Source organism: Danio rerio, chromosome 2 (assembly GCF_052040795.2).
Source record: "Danio rerio strain M-AB ecotype USA chromosome 2, GRCz13ab, whole genome shotgun sequence".
Classification (NCBI taxonomy): domain Eukaryota; kingdom Metazoa; phylum Chordata; class Actinopteri; order Cypriniformes; family Danionidae; genus Danio; species Danio rerio.
Window position 1 is genome coordinate 31005151 of NC_141022.1, and position 23179 is coordinate 31028329.

At 35.8% G+C, this 23179-nt stretch overlaps 1 protein-coding gene across 2 annotated transcripts in view; it reads left to right on the top strand.

Annotated features, from left to right (window-relative positions):
* The window catches only part of tesk2 (testis associated actin remodelling kinase 2), a 46437-nt gene that overhangs the window by 10631 nt on the left and 12627 nt on the right, over positions 1-23179 (top strand). For both annotated transcript variants that reach the window (XM_087239873.1, NM_001110476.1), the window contains exons 3-5: positions 4629-4750; positions 8578-8626; positions 19543-19689. In XM_087239873.1, coding sequence (XP_087095999.1) covers positions 4629-4750; positions 8578-8626; positions 19543-19689 — 318 coding nt within the window. The remainder of the gene's footprint in view (positions 1-4628; positions 4751-8577; positions 8627-19542; positions 19690-23179) is intronic.

A 23179-nucleotide genomic window follows, 5' to 3' on the forward strand; every position in this document is an offset into this window, starting at 1 on the left:
CCAATCAGAATTGCGCAACCGAACTATGGTGAATGCACACAATAAAAAAACAAACAAACAAACAGTAAAGTGTGAACAAGTGGTATAATGGCATCTACTGCTTCAGAAGCATTAATGGATGAATTAATATCACAGAAAAACAGCACATCAGTAACATGGGAATATCTGTTTCAAAGTCACAGACACCAAACAAAACCAGGTAATTAGTAAGAGCTGTCGCATAATTGTTGCCACAGCATAAGGAAATACAACAATCAGCACCTAAAAAAGCACCACATGCGGCTATATAAGGAGTGCTAAAAAGTCAACTAAAAGTATTGCTAGTGACTCTTAATCTAGTAGCAAGCAAAGTACAATTTCAGAGTTGTTTGTTAATATAAGTTAATATCTTTTCAGTTCAACTCACTGCATTTTAGCAGTAAGAAGCTACAATACAGATTATTGGGCTGAAGCTGGACTACCAAATTAAATTGCAAACCAAATCAAAATCGCAATATCTGTCAAGAAAATCACTATTAGACATTTTCCCCAAATTGCACAGCCCTACTCTTTCACAAGACAAGTGTCCAGAAAATGCAAATGTTTAAGCCTTTCGTAAACTTTGACTAATCTAGAACATGCAATGTTATTCCTGTGTAAGCATGGGATAACCGGTTTTTAGGTTTATACGGTTTGGAAAAGTCAGTGTTTTAAAGCCGCAAACATTTTCTGTTATACCATTTCTAAGGTATATGTAAGGTTTTTTTTTTTAATGTGTTGTAAATAAACGTGTTATTGAAACTAATGAAGACATCATTCAGCCTGAAATGTTTAAAAATATTATAAATGTTTCCTAAAATAAACTATATATGTTTAATGGGATAAACAGTTGTTGTTTTTAAACCAGACATTTTGAAAATAATTTATTCTAATAATTTATGAAATCACAATACAGTGATGCCGTGGTATTTTTATCCAAAGTTATCATACTGTCAAAGTTATACCGGCCCATGCCTATTCCTGTATAAATGATAAAGCATTGGTCAATCAGACTTGCATTTCCAAGAAATCCCTAATCATTCTTTCCTTATGTTTAACATTACTGGATAGTATCTGGTGATTTGTTATATATCCATTAAGAATATTCCCTCCCTTGCCCACACAGGTGGCTGAGATTTAATGGTTTTAGGATGACAGGCAGGGGGTGTCTGCATGTGGCACAGGCAGGGGTAATACGGTGAGCCAAATACCAGCTGTGTTGGGGGTCCACAAGAACCCGTCTGGGAAGCTAATGCAATTACAGCCTTTTTCAGTTTATTAGAAGAAACAAGCTTCAATCTATTATACTGTGCTATCATATGAGAAGCAAACATCCTAAAACCACACAGAATCCCTAAATAATCTAATTGCTCAATTCTCTAATCTGTCCACATTTTAGGGGAACCGAAACATTATCCCAGAACTCTGTATCTGTGGCGTGGGCATCAAGCTGTGACTTGATAATAGCAGAACAGATTGAGAGTTTGGGTGCTGTAGAGGAAGCATCTGGGTCCATGTCTGACAGGCGGCTCTCACTGTAGGTGGCCGCATGAAACGGGCGCTTCCTAGACGGCTGATCTCCCAAAGTGAGATTGGTCGCCATACAGCCTGTGCCATGCTAAAGTGATATTTCAAAAAGCTCACACTGTTTCTGGGTGTTACAAATGCAAAATTTACAGATAACCACACACTTTCAATGTTTTATTTCCCTAGCAGTTCATTTTGAGTGATCCTGTGTTGTCTTTTCATCACTTCATACGATTTGAGGAAGTCAGCATTTTTCAAACATAGAAGATGGTTATTTTTTTCGCACTCATGAGGACATCCTGTGGTTTATATTTGTGGTTTATATTTGGTCAGAGAGATGAAAGCACAGAGAGGAAACTGGGAAACAGATCTGCAGAAGCACTGTTCAGAGATGTTGCGAAACCCCTAACTGCTGATGTCCAGTAGTGTCTCATCGTGTAGTGTTTATTTCCTTTATTTATCTTGTGATTTTGAATTTTTGTTGTGAAATAACGATTCTGTTCATTCTCATTCTTTGTGGTCATTAATGGTACTTCTCATTTAAGTGGTATTGTTGGTATAAAGCTGTGGGTTTTACTTTCTAGTTTGCAATGTAAGGAAATACCTCAGTCAGTAGTTTATAAGAAGCGAGATACTGAACGAAAATCTGCAGTCTTTGTATGCCTTTAAGATAAACTTTCAGACCATATAAGAACTTCAATGAGATCCTTCTACTCCTTTTACATGCCTGTGTGGTTTCACATTTAGAGGAAAGTCTGTTGTTCACACTTAACATGTTCGCTTAGATTACAAATAACTGTGGCGCGATTTGCTCTGTTAGTGTGGTTTACTTGAACAGGGTTAACATTTCCAAACAACTGAGGTGTGGTTTAGCTAAAATATGAATGCAACGCAGACAAAATACATCTAAATTTACCAAAAACAGGACATGATGTCACAAGATGGGCTCATAAAAAGGATAGAATGCTCAATCATACCTGTTTTTTCTTGTCATGGTAGTGTTGTTGACCAGTTCAATAGATGTGTTGGAAATGCATCTTCATGTGTTGGTTTAAAGGGAATTACTGGTGCTGTTTTGACTCAAATTTACACATTTTATATGACCAGCTCTTAACTATGGATGCACAGATTTTATTTATTTATTTATTTATTTTTACCAATTTAAACAAAATACCTTGTCCAATTCTTATATTGATGCTGTGCAGGTAAACCTCACTTAAAACTTTCGCATGCGGAAAGTTGGTGTTTCGATCCCAGCTCAGAGCGGGTTGGGTGGTGTAGGACCAGTAGGTCATGCAGTACTAGCTATTTTTTTCTAGTGTGTGTGCACGTTAAATACATTTTACTGAATTGTATTTAACATTGATTGGATCCATTTCACAATGAACTGTCCAGCATTTTAGAAGAGGCAAAAATTCAGGTTAAAATAATACAATTGAACTCTTTTCAAAGGTTAGGTTTTTTTGTTCGCTATTCAAGATTTGCTAGCAATATTTTATTTTTTTAAAGAAGAGTAGCTTTTCTTTTGAAACAAAAACTCTTAAGAACGTTGGATTATTCAAAACTAAAGACATCCATGTAATTAATAAACCATAAGCATCGGCTCTTTTTCCATCCTCGCCTCCTGATCATCATTATTATTAGCATTATTATTACTTCTATTTATCTTAGTCGTTACTCTTATCACTGTTCTGACTTGTCCTCCTATTATCTGTTATTTCCTGTTATAACATCATTATTAGTATTTCTACCATTGACATTATTCAGGTTGTTGTTGATGCTGTAATAGTAATAGTAGTTGTCGTTGTGGTCCTTGTAGTAGCAGTTGTTGTTGTGTTGTTGTAGTAGTTGTAGTTGTGGTATCAGTAGTAGTTGTAGTAGTTCTCATTGTAGTAGTTGTAGTCCTTATTGTAATAATAGAAGTAGTAATAAAAGGTGAAGAAGTAGTAGTGCTGGTCGTAGTAAGTAGTCATTAAAGTTGTAGTTGTAATAGTAGTTGTTGTGGTTGTAGTAGTTGCAGTTATAGTAGTAGGTGTGGTCGTTGAAGTAGTAGTAGTAGTAGTAGTAGAAGTTGTAGTAGTAGTGGTAGAAGTTGTAGTAGTAGTAGTAGTAGCAGTTAAAGTAGTAGTAGTACTCGTCGTCATAGTAATATTATTGTTGTAGTAATACTCTGTTGTAGTAGTAGTACTCGTTGTTGTTGCAGTAGTAGTAGTAGCACCCGTTGTAGTAGTAGTAGTAGTAGTAGTAATAGTAGTAGTAGTAGTAGTAGTAGTAGTTGTTGTTGTAGTACTCATTGTAGTAGTAGTTGTTATTGTTGCAGTAGTAGTAGTACCCATTGTAGTAGTCATTGTAGTAGTAGTAGTAGTAGTAGAAGTAGTAGTAGTTGTTGTTGTTGATGATGCAGTAGTAGTAGTTGTTGTACCTGTTGTAGTAGTTATTGTAGTAGTAGTAATAGTACTCGTAGTAGTTGTTGCAGTAGTAGTAGTAGTAGTAGTAGTAGAAGTAGTTGTTGTAGTTGTAGTCATAGTTCTGGTAGTAGTAGCAGCTGTAGAAGTAGCATTAGTAATTGCTGTAGTAGTGGTTAATATAGTATTTGTAATTTATTATTATTTTTTTGTTTATTTTTCATCTGTTTGCTGTTGTTGTTGTTGTTTTCTGTTCTGCTTCCATTTGTATGTGATCTCCACTTATGTACTTTTTGCATACTATTACAATAAAAAAAAAAAAGCATTGGGCCTTTTCTATATTATTACCTATAGCTTTAAATTAATCCAATCAGCAGCTGATACACTGGTGCATTCCTACTTTCAACTTATAACAATTACATCACATTTACACAAGTACAGCCAGTTTATTCAACCAGCACACTTTTTTTTTTTTTTTATGATTAAAAAAAATATACAGAATATAGCTACATCATAAAAGCTATTATGCATATTTGGGCTTGGTCTTGAAAATGAAAGCATGAACACTAATGTATCAGGATATTCATTATATAATTATTTATTTAGTTTGCACCAACAGATTACTCAAGATATACAGACACGCACTAAAATAATGCTGTTTATTTGTCTTCATTTTAGGTGCGCCACAGAGCTTCGGACCAGGTGATGGCACTAAAGATGAACAAGCTGAGCAGTAATCGTGCCAACATGCTGCGAGAAGTACAACTCATGAACAGACTGTCTCACCCAAACATTCTCAGGTTTGCTTTCAGTATTACAAAGTTATCTCAGTGCGTTTTCCTTTGTGTTGGTTTTCTGTGAATTTAAAAAGGAACTAACGCTTTCTTTTCTTATTCATTTGTGTTAAAATGATCAGGCAGAGAAGCTTTTTTTTTAGATGGAGAAAGGACAACAATTGCTACAAAGACTAGAGGAGAGGAGGATTGTAAAATGAGCAAGGCTCAAAGTTCGGGCCTGGCTTCATGAAAAATGTGATTGTAAATGCCAGTATGCTCTCTTTTTAAGTTTTCTACTGCCGAGTGTCTCTGTGCGGTTACTTTATGGAGCTGGTGATTGCATTTGCGGTTTACTCTAACAAGAAACTAAGGAGCTGTGCCCAATAAAAGTGAATTTAATGCTTGTAACTAAAAGAAATGATGGAAATAACACGTGTTTCAAAGAAAAACAGGACTGCGGGATTCATATAAAGCAGTGGCTGATGCAGTTTAATATTAATATTAGCTTTCCTACTCTTTGAACAGGGAGTGTGCCTCGCTTTATGCACTGCCAGTGGCTCAAAATTAATGCTGTCTTTCAAACGGTGAGACCGTGGGAGTGTCGCTTTCATTGCGAATCGTTCTCTCTTTTGTAATGGAAACGCAGGGATGACCTCTTCCTCCCCGTTCCGCAGAAATCAGGTCAGAAATCCATTAACAATAAATGGAGTGAAACGACATCCTGGGTCTAGATTTCATTGAGATCAAAAAGAAAGCTGTACTCTTCGATCTTTACATCAGCACGGCGAGGCAATTGTGCGTTTTGTCATTTGAGAATGTCCAGCAAAATTGGAAATCGAAAAGTTGTGCCGATGTGGACCATTTATTTTTATTTGATTAATTTATTATTTGTTTTTATATATTTGATGGTTTATTTTTATCTAGGAATTAATAGGTTATATGACAAAATGACACTTAAATTTAGAAAGCTGTAGTCTTTTTAATCAACTCTACTATACGCATTTTATTTTCTCTGAATATGTCTGGCATTGTTTTCATTTTTCTTGATATTTGGCTTGTTTGCAGAGCAGAATGTGAGTTTGTGGGTGGATGAAAGTGAGAGAGAGAGGGTCTGTGTGTGGTTTACAATCACATCATTGTTGCGTCTTATTGAATGGGGGTGGAGAGACCAGCGAGACAGGAGAAGGCTGAGGGATCTTTGTTGAAGAGATCCCAACACAGACCCACAATAAAAGTCACGCTTGGGGTTTATGGGGCCGTAATTTGGAGAACACTGACAAATTTGTGTCCTGTGTGACGACGAGTGTGAGGGTGCCGTTCAGAGATATAGATACCTTTTGTGTCATGACTAAGAACAAATTAGTGAAAGGCAACACACTGTATGACTGTATTGTGTAAGCCTTATAGTGGACATATCTTAGGTGTGTGTGTATACGTGTTTTTGTGACATATCAGGACACAAATCTGTATAATGACATGGGTATGACACAGGTATTACAAAAAGGAGGTGAATTATGAGGACATTGGTGATGTCCTCATTTCTCAAAATGCTTATAAATCCCACAGAATGAGTTTAATCAGAGAGTAAAACTGCACACTGTCTCCTGTGATGGTTGGGTTTAGGGGTGGGGTGAGGGCAATACAATATACGGTTTGGACAGTATAAAATGAATGGAAACCTATGCAATGTCCCCACTTTTCACAAAAACAAATGTGTGTGCGTGTGTGTTTGTGTGTTTTATCCTATCGTTTTGACTGTTCATGATTTGCTTGTACAAGTGTTGGCTTTCTGAAAAGTTGACTCTGCTAATAGCTTTTTTGTCATGTTTTGCTTTGGTGTTAAAGTAAAGATGCACAGTACAACATGTGATCAATTTAGTTGTATTTATTTGGTCATATACAGTACGTAGTACCATTTAATTGTTTTTTATGTTTTAAAAGATTTCTCTCAAGCATCTCAAGTCTTATAAGTATAGTATTTAGGACTTAGTAAAGTACTAAGCAAAATAGTAAAAACTTTTGTAATGTTTCTAAATATTTCTGTCAGTTCTGAATCTGATTAATTTAATGCATAATTGTTAAATACAATAAATACAAAAAATCCATTCACTTTAAAAAATATTGCTGACTGTTGTGTGATAGATAAAACTACTCATTCATTACACAATTAATTCAGTGTGCAAATTCAGTCATTGCTGTGGAGACCACACTCAATGTGTGCTCATGCTTCATTTGTAGAAAAACACTTAATTTTTTTATTATATCTAGCTTTAATTGTGTACAGCTACTCAGCTAACATAAAAAACAACTGTCATATTTCCTAGTTCCTCCAAAAGCCCACTGTTTAAAGGCTCTGATTGGTCAGCTAACATAGTGTGCTATTATTCGCTTATCCGCCACACTACACCAGGATGCGTCACGCCTCTACTAGCACACACTGTGTCTCTGTTGTAAATACTGTCAGTCAGAGTGACTGTTTGAGCCTGAATCTGACAGAAAATTAAGAGGACACAGCTAAACTTCATGCCCGCTCTCTAAAATAAATCTGACAAGTGTCTTTCATATATATTCGGAATAAGCATGTGCAAGTAATATGAAACGTTCACATATCTTTTGCAAATTCGTTATTCGAGATGTAGAACGCAGGGAAAGCAGACGCATAGCGAGACACTGCAGTGCTAATGAAGATTGTGGGTGCAGGGGTTTGACAGATAAATATGAGTTTGTAGCTAAATTGTTACCGGTGCCAAACAACATTTCCTGATGTTTACATACTTTTTACAACATGCCGTTAACGCTAGCTACTATGCATTTACCAGATCAATTTTAACAAACAAAAATACTTACAGGTTGTGGCTCACAACCCACAGCTTAGTCTATTATGGTTGGAGCTGCTACTCCTTTGGGGAGTTTTTAGCTGAATCCAGCGTTAAACTGGTAGAGATTTTGGAATGCTAGTTATATATATATATTTTAAATTCTCTGGAACGTTTTAAAATTAAATTGTAAGCACTTGTCTCTTTGTTTTTTGTCTTTTGGAATACTAAATATAGAAAAAAAACAAGCTCTGTGGAAATAGCAGTGTGCTTTCTGTGCTATAACATTTCAGGGCATCTATCGACGCCCCTTTGCTTCCCAGGGTGTATGCCCATAACCTGAAGGGTTTATGATCTCATTAACCTGGATGTATTTCTTTGTAGTCTCCAAACTTTGTTCACTGTAAGCTAAGCTAACTGCTAAAAGCCAATGTCTCCCTTTGCATTGAACTTTCAGCGTATTACGTTCAGAGATGTTGTTTATGTTCACACAGCTACATTACAGATGAATTAAAGTTTAAAATATGATATCATAGTGGACTACCCCTTAATATTTTTATAATATAAGAATATTTGCATTGCATCCTAAGTAAAATAAAAAAATGAATTCTCACATTTTGTTTTACTCTCTTTTCTGTCTTCCATCTTTAAAAAAAAAGGGGAAAAAAAACAGCAGAACGGAAAACCAGTTAACTGTTTGTTTTACAGCAGAAATCTTGCTTTTACTATACCATTGCGCCCGTTCATATGACAGTCTCAACCTCCAGCCGACTGGAGACAGTCTCACATTTTATAGCGTTTGTTGATATACAGCACCATAAACCTGTCTGAGTTTATGGTGTCATTTGTAAAAACCATTTTTGACACCGAAATGAGCATAGACATTAAATAAGCCTATTGGACAGCAGCCTCAGAGAAAGCGCTGGCACAGATGGCAGCAGCTCAGTCTAGGTGATAATGCTGAATTTGCTCTTGCATGTTGCTGTTGTTTCAGAGCATTAAACTCGCTTTTCTGTGTGTGTTTTTGTGATGTAGATTCATGGGGGTGTGTGTACAGGAAGGTCAGCTCCATGCGCTCACAGAGGTAAGTGACATCAGCTCAAACGTGTTTCATTGAACAAAACACTCATATCTACATGCACACAATGTATTTGACCCTTATTATAGGCTGCACCTTAAACAACACTGTACTTTATCATATCAATGACATTGCAACATGGCCTCCTCCTAGCTTGGAAATAAAGGCGAAAGATAACTTGTAAAAGATAGCCTTTTGTACTGATAACACTTTATTGAATTTGTTCTTGAATAATAGTCACTCTGCTGGAAAAAGTTGGTGCTCGCAGGGTACCTTTGATTCCTAAATCTGTGGCATTTCCCTCTGTGAATCAAATGAGTCACTGTGACATTGAACAGTTTAGTCTTTGTTTGCCGTGGCCTGAGGGGAAGTATTCTATTAGAGAGCCCACTGGCAGTTCCCTAAGGCATGTTGTATTTTTACCGTCTCACGCTGTGTATGTGTGTTGAGCTTGTATGGATGTTGCTGTGCAATATTGGCTTATGCTGAATATTAACACTGGTTACCCAGGAAAATTGGGGTTTATTTTGTAAAGCAGGTACTGTTTGTTTCTCTTTTTGTCAAATCCTGCTAAATTGTAGACCTAGTAGTTCAACATGTTTGAGTTGTGTTATTCCCCGTTCACACGAATACGTTTTAGTTCGAAAGCGCATATGTTTTGGTACGATTACAACTTCCATACACACTACTGTGGAGTCTTTGAGCACTGAAAACTAGGCTTTTTGAAAATGCTGAAGAGGCCGTTTCATTTTAACATGCTGCTGCACCCTTTCCTTAAGTCTGACTTTACAAGGTGGACATGGAAAACAAACTCCCGAGGACACGTCGGGTAAATCTTCAAAGGGAACAGTGTACTTTATAACCTCATTCACATGACATGTTGTCTTATCAATAAAATGAAAACATGATATAAGGAACTGCCTAATTTGATTTTGATATTAACAACTTAACAGACACCAAAAATGTTGATAACAAATAACAAAACAGAGCCTATAACTTAACTGGCTCCTTTCATTTTTATTGAAAATATGAAACATACCCAGTCTCTTTGCTGAGTTTCAGTTTTAATAATCAATACAAAAGTAATATAAAATATACCACTACAAAAGTACAACTACAATAAGTTTATACAATATAGGAAATATAGGCAATCAACCAGTGAAATGTGCAGAATCTAGTGTACGTGGTTATAAATTAATATATTAACTTATCTTTGCACTTGATCTTTGATAAACTGCCCGAAGTGGGCTGCTCTCATTTGAGGAAGTGTGCTCAAAGCACTCGCTGACTGCCTGGAGCTCAGACGTCCGCATACGCTGCAGCACATGATAGAGTGTAAGTGTGGTCAGTCACGTGCCATTGTGTAGACGTGGATTGTTTTTAACACCATTACATATTAATGTAAACGGGACCTTAGTTTGTTTTAGATGCAACAGTGCTACAGACCATTGTTGTTGTTTTTATAATAGTAAAAGTAAATTTACAGTTGTTGAGACGGATGCCCTTTGGAAAGATGGCATATCTCTCCTGTATGCGCTCAAATGCATTTCTTTCATGCACTACCAAATAAAAAGCTTCTTGGCAAGAACCCTTAACATGCATGAAAACTTTCCATTGCACTGAATGTTCTTTATAATAATCATTAAAAAAAAAAAAAAAAAGTTCTTCGGAATTTTAAAATGAGTTTTATAGTAAGACATATTTTTTCATAACTGTTCACAGTTCCCCTTTTCACCAAAACAGTTTCAGTGTTTGTTTGGAGCCAGAGCCTAGTTTTAAATCTTTTTTTTTTTTCCTTTTGACACCCTAAGCCCAGCTTTGAAACAGGAAAAATGTTTTTAAGTAGCACCAAAACAATGCTGGGCTAAAAGAACTGCTTTTATTAGGGGCTGAGGGCAGGAGTACTGTGGCCAATGAGATGAATAGAAACTCTTTTAAGCATCAATTCAAGAGTTTACAGTTGATTAAGTTCTTGATTAAGTATTAAGGTAGGAAGGAGTAGAAGGAGTCTGAATATATGGGGGTGGGTTTTGTCGAATAACGCAGATGACTATGATAAGGAAGGCAGACTATTTATGTGCATTTGAGTGCACCTGATGCGAGATGAAATATATATTTGTTTATTCATATTTCTTCGGTTTAGTCTCTTTATTAATCAGGGTCGCCACAGCAGAATGAACCACCAACTTATCCAGCATATGTTTTACACATCGAATGCCCTTCCAACTGAAACCCAGTACTGGGAAACATCCGTACACACTCATTCATACACATAAACTACGGCCAATTTAGTTTATTTAATTCACCTATTGAGCATGTCTTTTGACAGTTGGGGAAATCATAGCGAACATGGGGAGAACATGCAAACTCTTCCACGAAATGCCGAAACTGACCAAGCCGGGACTCAAATCAGCAACCTTCTTACTGTGAGGTGACCGTGCTTACCACTGAGCCACCATGTCGCCCAAATTTGTTTATAAAACTTCACATAATAATGAACTCATTATTTCTTCTAATGTCTGTCTATTCAAATTATGGCACACTCTGCAAACACCTTATTCTTCCTTATGTTCTTCATCTATACAAATTACGGCATACTGCATGAGCACATTATCGCTCATAATCTCCGTGTATACAAACCATGTGGCTCTGCATGAATACTTTGGATGTGCTGTATTTGGATACCAATGTAGGTTCACAAAGTTATTGACATTAACAATGCATCATTGATGCCACATTTGTATTTGACGCTTCCGTATTTGCATTGGTGGGAAAGATGAGATGTATGCAGTGACATCAGACTTAGCACTATGGTGGCTCTCCAGTGAAAAAGCAGAGCAGTTCTTAGAAGGCTTTGCAGAATATCAATAGATTTAAACTAGCACCTGGTTTGTGCTGTTGGAAAATAACCCAAAATTGTCCTTCTATGGCATTACTGCTAAAGTTTTGTAACTATAAAAACTATATATAAAGAAAAAACATTATAAAAATATAGCCTTGTTTTATTATATTTATTGGTTTACTTGGGGATTTATGAAAAAAAAACATGATTTTTCCAGATCTACAAATAGCTTAAATGTAGGCTAAATTAAGCTAGCACATAGCCTATCACATTCATCACAGGAAAAGGTTTCTAGTGAGTTAAGAAATGTCTTGATTTGAAGGTGTTTAGCTTATTTTAATGAGATTTAAAGTCACCTTCAGACAGCCTTGTAAGTTTGCTAAGGCCTTCTTATGGGTACCAAGTAGCTGAGACACTATCTGTTTTTTTTTAAGATTATTAAGTAATTCTGAAAATCACTGAGTAATTTTTCGTATACAAAAAATATGATTCTTAAAGAATTGTCATGTTGATTCACCATTGAAGATTTACACATTTCAAAAGCTCTACTTAACACCATGCACTGGTTTGTCTGTGATATCTGCTCTAGATATGTGACATAATGTTTGTTTTTGGTTTTCTACAATTCCTGTTCCAATTATAGTTTAAAAACTATTACAGGTCTCTTCCTGTTCTTGCCATTGCCCTGTGACCTTTGCTCTGCTTTCTTGATTCATGTTGACAGAAAGAGGTATTAGTGCAGTGGTAATCACTGGCCTGCTGAAGGATTATACTATTTTTCAAAGCCACTGGGGCCTTATGTTGCTCTTGCCATTAAAAGTCCAGAGTCATTTTTTTTACCCCATAAAGTCACTTCATTTAAAGCCCGCTGAGTGAGTTGACAGTGTATTAAAGGAGCTCGCTCATCACTCAACAGTTCTGAAATCAGCCCAGCAGGAAGGTTTTCATCCTCTGCTGTTGCCTGCATCAGCACCCAACGCACTCAAGGTTACTGTTTCACCAAGAGGATTAGTTCTATATAAGCATACACATCAGTCACCTAATCACTCGGAGCACACAGCTTTAGACCTAACCTAGCCCATTACTTTTTGTTCGGTTTAATCAGTGTGGGAGGACGTTGGATAGTCAATGCTGATCAAATTGTGCAACGCAGGATTAGCTATAACCCTCTGCAAAATCAAGCAGAAGCAGGGCATTTCCAGAAGAGAGATTTCCCTACATGGGTCTGGGATAGATGTTGGAAATGGGATCAGGTCTGTAAGATGAGAGAAATGGGATTAGACGGGACAGCCAGCTACATGGCGTGACTGGGCTTAGCTAACAGTTTAACATGTACACATGTATGTCTTTTTTTTTTTTTACATGCTATTATTTTGTTACCAATTGGTGCATATATTTTAATAACATTTGAGTTAAAAAAAATGCTTTTTGGTACTGATGGTAGATGGCTGCTTTTAAATCCAGTTAAATCAGAAGTTTCTGTTTACAACATATTTGCAGTTGAGCTTTCCCTGGGTTTAAAAGCCAATCAAAGTCATTGCCTTCATTTGTTGGACAATCTGAGGCATTCAGGTTAGTCTTAATGCGCTCAATATACCAGAGTTTCTTCAGGGTTTCTGTATAACAAGCACTTTTTGCAATATAATTCTGCTCCGTTAAAATTGGGAATGTCAAAATGAGTAATTTATACAGTGCATCGTTATGGTATCAGTTTTATAACAGACAATAACCAGTGAACCCAAGATCACTGTCAATTCTGAACGTTATTAGGCATGGGATGATAAGCGCTTTTAAGGTATACCGTGCTTTGGAAAAGTCGAGGTTTTAAAACCACCAAAATGTTCTGTTATACCGTTCCTACAGTATATGTAATATATATATATATATATATATATATATATATATATATATATATATATATATATATATATATATATATATATATACACGCTTTAGGACAACAGTATCTCTAGCAGAAAAGATATCTAAATATGCTGTTTTAAATTGTAAAGAAATCAGTGTTTTTGAAACTAATGAAGACAGCAGAAGTCATATTTAGCCTAAAATGTATACTGATCTGAAATATTAAAAATGTTTCTCAAAATAAAATATATTGGCTGCATGCGAACTCGCCTACTGCTCAGTAGGTACTGCATTTGAGTTTGAATTTACTGTTCGACCAATAGAAAAGTATGTTCTATACAGTATGCATGTGAGTAGTATGAATGAACCTCGGCTGCACTACGAATACTATTTTGTCATCATCACATGACATACTTATGTCAATTGCATTGCTTCAATCCTATTCATGAATTCTCTCGTGGTGCAATGTGCATCATGGGATAGCATAGCGACTATCAGATGTGCACTTCAGAATCTTTCCAGAAGTAGGAGGTCATCTTGGCACTTCTCGCATACGGTTTTTCGAATTCTATGTATTCGCACATACAACTCGGCTTTTAGCATACTATATGGTATGAAAGTATGCAATTTCAGAAACAGCCATTGTGTTCAGTGGAAAAAAGTTATTGTTTTTTACCCAGACATTTAAAAATATATATATTTTAGAGCAGTAATCAAAATACAGTGAAACCATGATATTTTTATCTAAGGTTATCATACGTTAGAATCTTATAGGGGGCCATGCATTATTACTGAATTGATGTTCGATACGTTCAACAACCATGTTTTCTTTTGAGCAGGTTAAATTAAAGGTTCAAACTTTTTGTTGTATGTAAGGACAAAATTGTAAACGTGAAGTAAAATTGGAAATTGAGGATGCAGTGATCGATATCAAATTGAACCCGAATTGATGACATGGTAATCATAATCAAATTAAACTCTGACCAAAATAGGCTCACACACCTATTTACAGTATATAACCCATTTCTAAATGAAATACAATTATTAATACAGAAACATGCATTTAAATGTTAGACTGAATCTGAAATTGCACAATGGCAGGACCAAAATATATGTTAAAACAATGAATTGTCAGTCTCTCAGTGTAAATGCAGCTTTATTAGTAAATTTTAATGCTTTAATATATTATTTATTCATTACCAATTTGGTTAATAATTAGCTCAATTCTATTAATAGTTTTGTTTTCAAATACTTAATGAAAATCATTTTCTATCGTACTGTGAAATTGTACTGTTTAACACAATTTGGTACAGTAATTAACGCTACGCAGCGTAGCTTCCCCCAAGCCCCAAAATAGATTGAGATTCCAGCTATTCGTGCTTTATACACAGTGTTTTCCTAATTAATGGTCCTGCACTTGTTCGGTCCCACAAACTGTTTACTGAATGGTAGTTGGTCGGCTGCTCCTCTGCTGATTGAGCTAAATAGAGCGAAAATAGACATGCCTAAAGACCTAAAGAGAGCGGGCCTGTATATTTAGCCAGAGATATCTAAGACTGCGTGTTTTATGAGCAGCATAATATATCACCTAGCCTCCTAATAATGGTAGCAACACATTGACATATTTTTAATACACTTTGACCAATTTTATGACTATTGATAAATGTAGGTTTTATAAGTATTATTAAAAAATAAATAAACTTACAGACACCAAACTACACCTGAACACATTTCAAACATGCACACTCGCCTGAGACAAAGAATTCAGTCATAGAAATGTAAATATAAACTGTTCTACTATACATGAGCTGAGTTGTCTCATGGGTGCAATCTTAAGATCACATGACCAGCGATTATACTGCTTGCTTTGTCCTAATAAGCTATTACCAGACTTCACTTGCCCAATAAAGCATGGCTTTCTTCGAACTGTGCATTTCTAAAATAGCACTGTAACTTTAATAATACATATGAGTTATGCTGACATGTGCCCTTGCAGAGCTTGCAGTGTACTTATTAGTCAGCATCCAATGAAGAATACTGTTGACTCATTTGATTACCATAAAGGCTGAGTGTGCCTTTTTTGGATGGTGATAAGTGTTCATTTAGAGTTGAAGTTTCAGGGAGTTTAGAAAATTAGATGCTTTGCTGGAGTTTTTTGGAAAATGTTGATACCAAGGTCACTCTGTGCATAGATTATTTTCATTCACATGGTTCTGGTGACGTGTGAAGTTCAGATGGAGGGCAGGAAGAAAAAAACGAATGGGAGGCATTGAGAAAAGGCTGCATTTTTGTGATTTATGCCATATTTTAATGGAGATATAAGTGGAAAATAACCACATATTTTAGGGATGATCCTTATATAATGAAGAGGGACGAGTTTTCCACTGAATTAAAATATATTTGCCTGTCACTGAGGCGGTAGATACTGTCATAGTAATTATATTGTTGCTGTAGTATGACACAACTGTAGTATTAAACAAATTCAATAGGCTTCAATTTCCTACATTATAGTTATGCACCATCACAATGCACCCCAGTTTACACTAACGTTAAAATATTTATTGCAGTTTATCAATTTACTATACCACAGTATTCATTAACAAAGAAGTGTGCACATTATATACGATACTATGTGGTTCAAAAACTTGTTTATTATAAATTACTATAGTATTTTCTCCATGTGCATATATTCCAGACATCAAGAATTAACAGATAAAAGCATACAAAAGCATGGAAGTATAGTCTACATAATCTTTTCTATTTTTGTTTGGGGGAAAGTACTCCATTATAATAATCGTTGCATTTCTTGTTTGTCCGGTTGATGAACTTCCCATCAACAATCATTCACCACTGCTGTGCATATAGACATTAATGTTATGGTTGTTTATTCTCCCAAAACACCAGTAAAGACATGGATTATTGCAAAACCAGATGCCTATTTTATTACAGCGATTTATATGGCAGAGTACGTTATTTATGTTCTCCTGGATTTTGTATATTGTGGTCTGTATCTAATGTTTATATAACGCATTAACATATTTATACACATAGGCCTGTTTATAATCTTTATTGGTGCTGTCGAATTAATTATTGTATTGAAAAAAGTTTGTACGCATGGTAGTATTGAAAAAATGGTGATTACATGCCACCTTTTCTTCCGTTTTTCAGCCAGTTTCTTGAATACTAAATAACATTTTTAAAATAACATTTCTTTTTTTTTTATTACATTTTTTTTTTTTTTTTTTTATAAATAAAAAAATAACATTTCAGATGTTTTGGTGGGCTCAGCCTGCTGGTTTGTCCATTTGCACATATTTTTATCATCACATGATCTCTTATAACAAAATTACATGACTTTTTTCTTTTTTTAATGCGCATACTAGAATTTGTTCGGTGACAGTGTTTCCATCATAGTTTATGCGCATCTTTTCTTATTAAATATAAAGTTTATGCTACTCAGTTTTCAAAATCTATGCACATCTTGGCGTTTCCATTAACCAGTTTTTTATGCGCATATCAAAAATGCACATAAAAATAGGTGTTTGGAAACTGCTTTAAAAGCTGTTCTGCATTTCTTATTTTGGCAGATTTCAGCAATTATTCATTCATTCATTCATTTTCTTGTCGGCTTAGTCCCTTTATTAATCCGGGGTCTCCACAGCGGAATGAACCGCCAACTTATCTAGCAAATTTTTACAGAGCGGATGCCCTTCCAGCCACATCCCATCTCTGGGGAAACATCCACACACACATACACTATGGACAATTTAGCCTACCTAATTCACCTGTACCGCATGTCTTTGGACTGTGGGAGAAACCAGAGCACCCGGAGGTAACCCATGCAAATGCAGGAAGAACATGCAAACACCACACAGAAACGCCATCTGAGCCGAGGCTCGAACCAGCGACCTTCTTGCTGTGAGGCGACAGCACTACCTACTGCGCCACTGCTTTGTGATTTAAGCAATTATAAACAACATAAAACAAAAAACATTTCGATTTTCCGATGTAGAAGAATTACTTCCTGCCCTCCATATGAATTTTGCAGTGACTTCATGTGAAAACAGCCTATTGTAAGTGAGTGACCAAATGGCAAAGATTTTGTTTTGACCTTTTAATGTGATGCAGAGTTCTCAGAATACAACAGCACAACAACATATTTGATTGATTTATGTACTCTGATTTTAATAGCCATTATAGAACAGATGAAGGGCAGAGGAGGAGGATTATTGACAACCCAGTTGTTCACAGCATCGAATCTGTATGGGAAACTGGAAGGTGGTGTCATTTCCACTCAGCCGTCGTGTCTAGCTGTTGATATCTCACCGTGCTGACCGCATACTAAGGTCTCCTCTGTTTAGTCAGCCACGGCTAATTTTGTTAGCTAAATGTGGACCCCTTTATCTGTCAGCACAGATCATTTCAGGCAACCCAAAATTAGGACACTGTTGAGACCAATGCCCCGTGGTGAACACATCAGACTCCTACTTAGTAGCATGTGTGCTAAATTAACTAATCTCTCAAACTTATTTAAAAGTTAATCACACGTAAACCACTCACAGCTGCAAAAGATGAGTCTTCTGCAGAATAATTGCCTAATTATTAGAATGTGCTGTCATGCAAAATCCCAATGTGAAACAGCAGCACTTAAAGGACCCCTGTTGGGCTCTGCTAATTTGCATGCAATTGTGACTTTAAAAAAAAGTCCTCTGGAGAGTTGGCATGGAATACTGTTTATCCTCAGGAAACTGATTGGATTCTCTTCTGTATTGTAAACACGAAGTACTGAGACCATCAGAATAATTACAATTCCCATAAGTCTAAGATTAAAGCTGCTGCAGATTTCATTTATTTTTTTAATCAGTCTTGTACTGTAATTTTTTTCTATGCCCACATTTGTCCAATCATCCTTTTTTTTTATTTTATTTTTTTTATTTTTTTTTTTTAAAGGTATAGATCACACAAAAATTAATGTTGTTGTCATTTGCTCACCCTTGACTTGTTCTAAACCAACTTTAGTTTGTTCTGTTGAACACAAATGAAGAAATTGAAAAATGTTGGAAACTGGAAACCATGACTTCCATAGTATTTGTTTTTCCTATAATTGAAGTCAATGGTTACTGTTTTTTTGTTTGTTTGTTTTTTCGTTTTTTTTTTTTCTTTTATACGTTGTTCCATTTATCTTCTTTCGAATTCAACAAAGCAAAAAAATCAGAGGTGAGTAAATAATGACAATTTAATTTTGAGAACTACCCCTTTAACTAAATCATTAGGGGTGCAACAGTTCAATCTACTCTCGGTTTGATATGTATCACGGTTTTAGGGTCACAGTTCCGGTACGGTATGATTTGTGCTATGCTTAGAAAAACTGCCTACAGAACAGTTCAAAGACCAATAAACATATTTATTGGTTAACAAACACCTGACAATGCAACAGCTTTGCACATATGACTGTATATTTGCATGCTCTCGCATTAATTAAATAAAAGAAGGGCGTTTTGGAAATTTTAGTCTTTAAAAAACACCTTTTTAATACAATGAGCCACTAAACATTGTTCTTATGACATTTTTCTACAGGAGGAAATTGCAAATTACATCCAAATATCTCAAATATAGTCTGTGTTAGTAAATGCAAAGCTAATTATGAAATCCAGGGAAGAAATGTTTTAGATGACTGTTCTAGAGCCTATAGCTAATCAATCTGTCAGATTTTGGAGTGCATTACAGGTCTGAAGAAAATTATAAATGTTAAATGGTCTTAAATAAAACAAATGCATTTATAGATTTGATATAATTAAATTCACCTGGGAAATGGAGGCCACTTGAACAATTTGTGAGCACAATTAAGTGCACACAGCATGCCATATCATCTGATAATTGTAAGAAATAATTCCAAATGGCAACTGACTGTGTAAAGCCACATAAAACAAAACAAAAATGCGATGTATATGCCGAGCTCAGCAGCTAATCAGCCGGAACTATCTGAGGTGATGAGACGGTAAGCAGCGAGACCTAGCTGTCACTCAAGTGGCCTTCATTAACAAACCAATATTAATGATGCATATTCTGAACCGTGGATTGCTGGGCGCACCAAACAGTTAGAGGAAAACAGGACAATGGTTTTTTACAGAGAACCGTTGCGTCCTTATAAAATATAGGCTGTTGGAGCTCAATGATTGTAGTGTTTGTCATTTGATGTGTCTTTTCTTTTTCTCAGTATATTAATGGTGGAAACTTGGAGCAGCTGCTGGACAGCAATAAGTTCCTGAGCTGGGCCACAAGAGTCAAGCTGGCCTTAGAGATTGCAATGGGCCTCAGTTACCTACACTCCAAGGGCATATTTCACCGAGATCTCACCTCCAAGGTACAGGACTCTATCAAATTTATTGTATTTAATCATGACCGTAGTATATCACCTACAGGGCTGCGCAATATATAGTTTTAGCATTGACACTGGGATGTTGACATGAATGGTGTAATGTCAGATATGCGAGCATCCTTGTAACATCAGTTGCTGGTGCACAGTTATCTCTTAAGTGAACAAACCGTTGAGATGGTGTAACATTATAAAATGGATGTCTGTCATTATATTGGGTCTGCATTCTGACCTATTTAGTGACATAATAAGCCTGCTGTTGTCTGTTATAAATGTAAATTAAAGTCTTTTAACAAAGATTTAAATAATATTAACATGGATTAATTACATTTCATTTATGCAGTGAAAAAATATTCAGTGAGGGTTTATGCAGTGTAGATTTATGCAGTGTAATTAACATTTGATTTTTCAATTTTTGTTTTTGAATACTTTCAGACTCTCCTGAAAAAAGCACAGCATTATGATCAGTGTATCTTTTGTCATTGGATTTTCATTTTAGAAACAGATATTGAAAAACAAAAAACAAGCCATTTTTTTATTTGTTTTTGAATTTTTTGAATTTTTAAAAACAAAAATCAAAAAAGGGCTCATTTTTCTTTTTCATGGTGAAAAACGAAAAACCAAAATGCAAAAATGATTTGATTTAAATTTTTTATTTCAAATAACAAAAAATAAAATCACCAGGAAAAAAAAAAATTAATAAAGGCTTGTCATATTCCGAAACCGGATAGGCCGACTCATTCACGGTAATGCAATGGTGCCACCCAGGCTAGCCTACTATTTAAAAAAATATATATATACAGGGGTGATAGCGTTCCGGCACCACGCCGGATTTCCGGCGTACTGTGGCTGCGGGAAAAAAAAATCAGGTTCACGGATATTAATCTGTCATTTCTCTAGATTCACAGAATTCGCTCACTGCTGAAAGCGCCGGATTGGTTTTTATTAAGTGCCATTTTGTGTGCTCGTGAATCATCTTTTGAGTGTAGACGCCATGTAAATAAAAGATTAATTGTGTAATTTAGAGAGCTTTATAAATTATAATGGATCTTTGTGAGATCTCTATGAACTAAGATTAGTGACGCTTTTTAGTGATAATAAGAGGAGCGTGCTTTGCACTTTCCAGGCTATAATCCATTCATAATTTGTATGAAACTTTCGTTTTCGGCACATATACGCTGATATGTTTTGGGAATGACATCTGCATATTTACGCTGGGTTTATTCTCGAAATAACGGTGAAGCAATAAACGGGACAAAAATATATTTCCCCCTTCCCCTTAAACAACTTAGTGTTTCAGCTATGACATAGTTCAGTTTTTGTATGTAGCCTAAAGGCAAAGTGTTTATCCTTAGTTTCGTTTTTTATTCAGCTTATTTAGAAATACGTTTGGAGCAGTTTTTATTCGTTAAAAATAAGTTTTTTTTTAACGAACAGCGCCCAGCGGAAGACCATCATTGTCTGTTTGATCAGTTTGCCTTCTCAGATCATCACGACTTGCCTAAAATAAAAGATATAAAACAGTTAAAGTATAAAACAATGGTAGCTTAAACGTTAAAGAATGTGTGCTATTAGGCGCATAGTTTGCTTATAAAAAGCTTGCAGGACATCGAGGCGCCAGAGCAATCACTTGCATTTTTTCAGTGGGAGCAATTTAAAGTTATCCGTCATTTTTGCTCACAAAGTTCGAGTAATACATCAAAAAACGTTACAGCGATTTTTATAAAATAAAGAAAACCAAAATTATGCGCTTTCTGTCGTCTTTGAACAGGAGCGCTTAACAAAATGAAGCAAAATGTATATGCCTCACAGACATAATAAATATATTTATAGAAAGCTTTAAATTATTACTTAACGAAATAAAACAAATCGAAAACAAAAAAACTCCTTCATGTAATCCGTAAAGATGAATTTCTCTCTAAAGGCGAGTCCAAGAGGAGATTGCCAGTCAGGATCTTTGCGACACTGACTCAGAATAAGTTTATTAATAAATAATTAAGATATGCACTCTTTCCTCGACACATTCATTGTTATTTGTTTTTGCCGGTGCTTGGGGCGAGTTTTAGCTTATTGTGTGCGCTTGAACGCGGATTCACAGTAGCAGTTTTAACATGGAGTGACACGACATCTGACGTACAGATGACACTGGCACATGCCACTGAGTGTAGTGACACTTCCGGTGGCACGTCCGGGTTTCCACTGTCATGTGTCACTCGCTAGTGGCATGTGTAGTGACCTGTGTCACTCAGAGTGTCGCGCTGCATCTCACTGCAGTGACATCGACACCCGGCGAAGCTTATGACATTAATTAACACGAGCAAAACCATATTTAATCATTACGCGACTTTTAACCTAATTTATCGCGTCGCAAGTTAGTTTATTTGCTGAGCTACTCCACGATGTTTTAATTTAAACGCATTTATTTTATGCATTCGTAGTCATACTTCCGTACGTAATATAGTCATTTGACAGTACATGTCAGTCAAATTTATTGTGGCATGCTTATGTATGGGAGGGGTTACACTTATCTGTTGTACTGTATATTATTGCATCCTGGCAGTTCCTTTGTTCCCTACAATATGGACTTTTCTATGTTTTTAATTCATTCATTTATTTTATTATTTAACTTATTTTCATTTTAAGGTATTTTAAATAATATCCTTTAAAAAGTTATAATAAAATGCATGTTGAAAACTCATAACATATATGCATGTAAGATAACAGGTGTCATTTGCCTAATGATTTTTAAATATTAAAGCAAAGAGACTTATAAGATTAATGTGATTATAACGTGCTTATACTGACACCTACTGGCACATGTCACAAGATCACTGACACTGGCATGTGTCACTTATATTACTGGCATGTGTCTAAAAAGAGCCACTTGACAATAATGATGATCAGGGTAACACATAGGCTGTTAATATATTTGGGCCCAGGGGCCCACAAGTTATGTGTTAAAAGTGCGTTGCATACATAGTACCCCCACCCCTACTCACCTCAGGGGCAAGGAAAAAAAGTTCAGGCTCAGGAATTTTTTCCGCTATCAGCCCTGTATATATATAAATATATAAGTTACTGGCTTTAATGAGGAAAATATGTCTTAACAAAATCTTTTTATAACAAGAAAATACCTTTTATGACATTATTACGTAGAAAAAAATAATAGCCTATTGTAGGCTAGCCTGTGTGGCAGCATTGCATTACCGTGAATGAGTCGGCCTATCTGGTTCATCTTTACTGAAGCATCTCTACTCAACGTTTGGTCTCGCGTGTCCATCATGTTTGTAGTTTATTTACACTTTTCACCTGCGTTTGTAGTTCTAATCCAATTCACATCTAACGCGTAATGTACTGTAGCCAATATTAGCGGTTAGAGTATGGACGGTTGTGCGCTTAAAAATTTTACCGGAATTAGTAAACCATCCGGAAATCTTTGGTTTACTCTTTTCAAAATACTCAGTTTGGGACATACTAA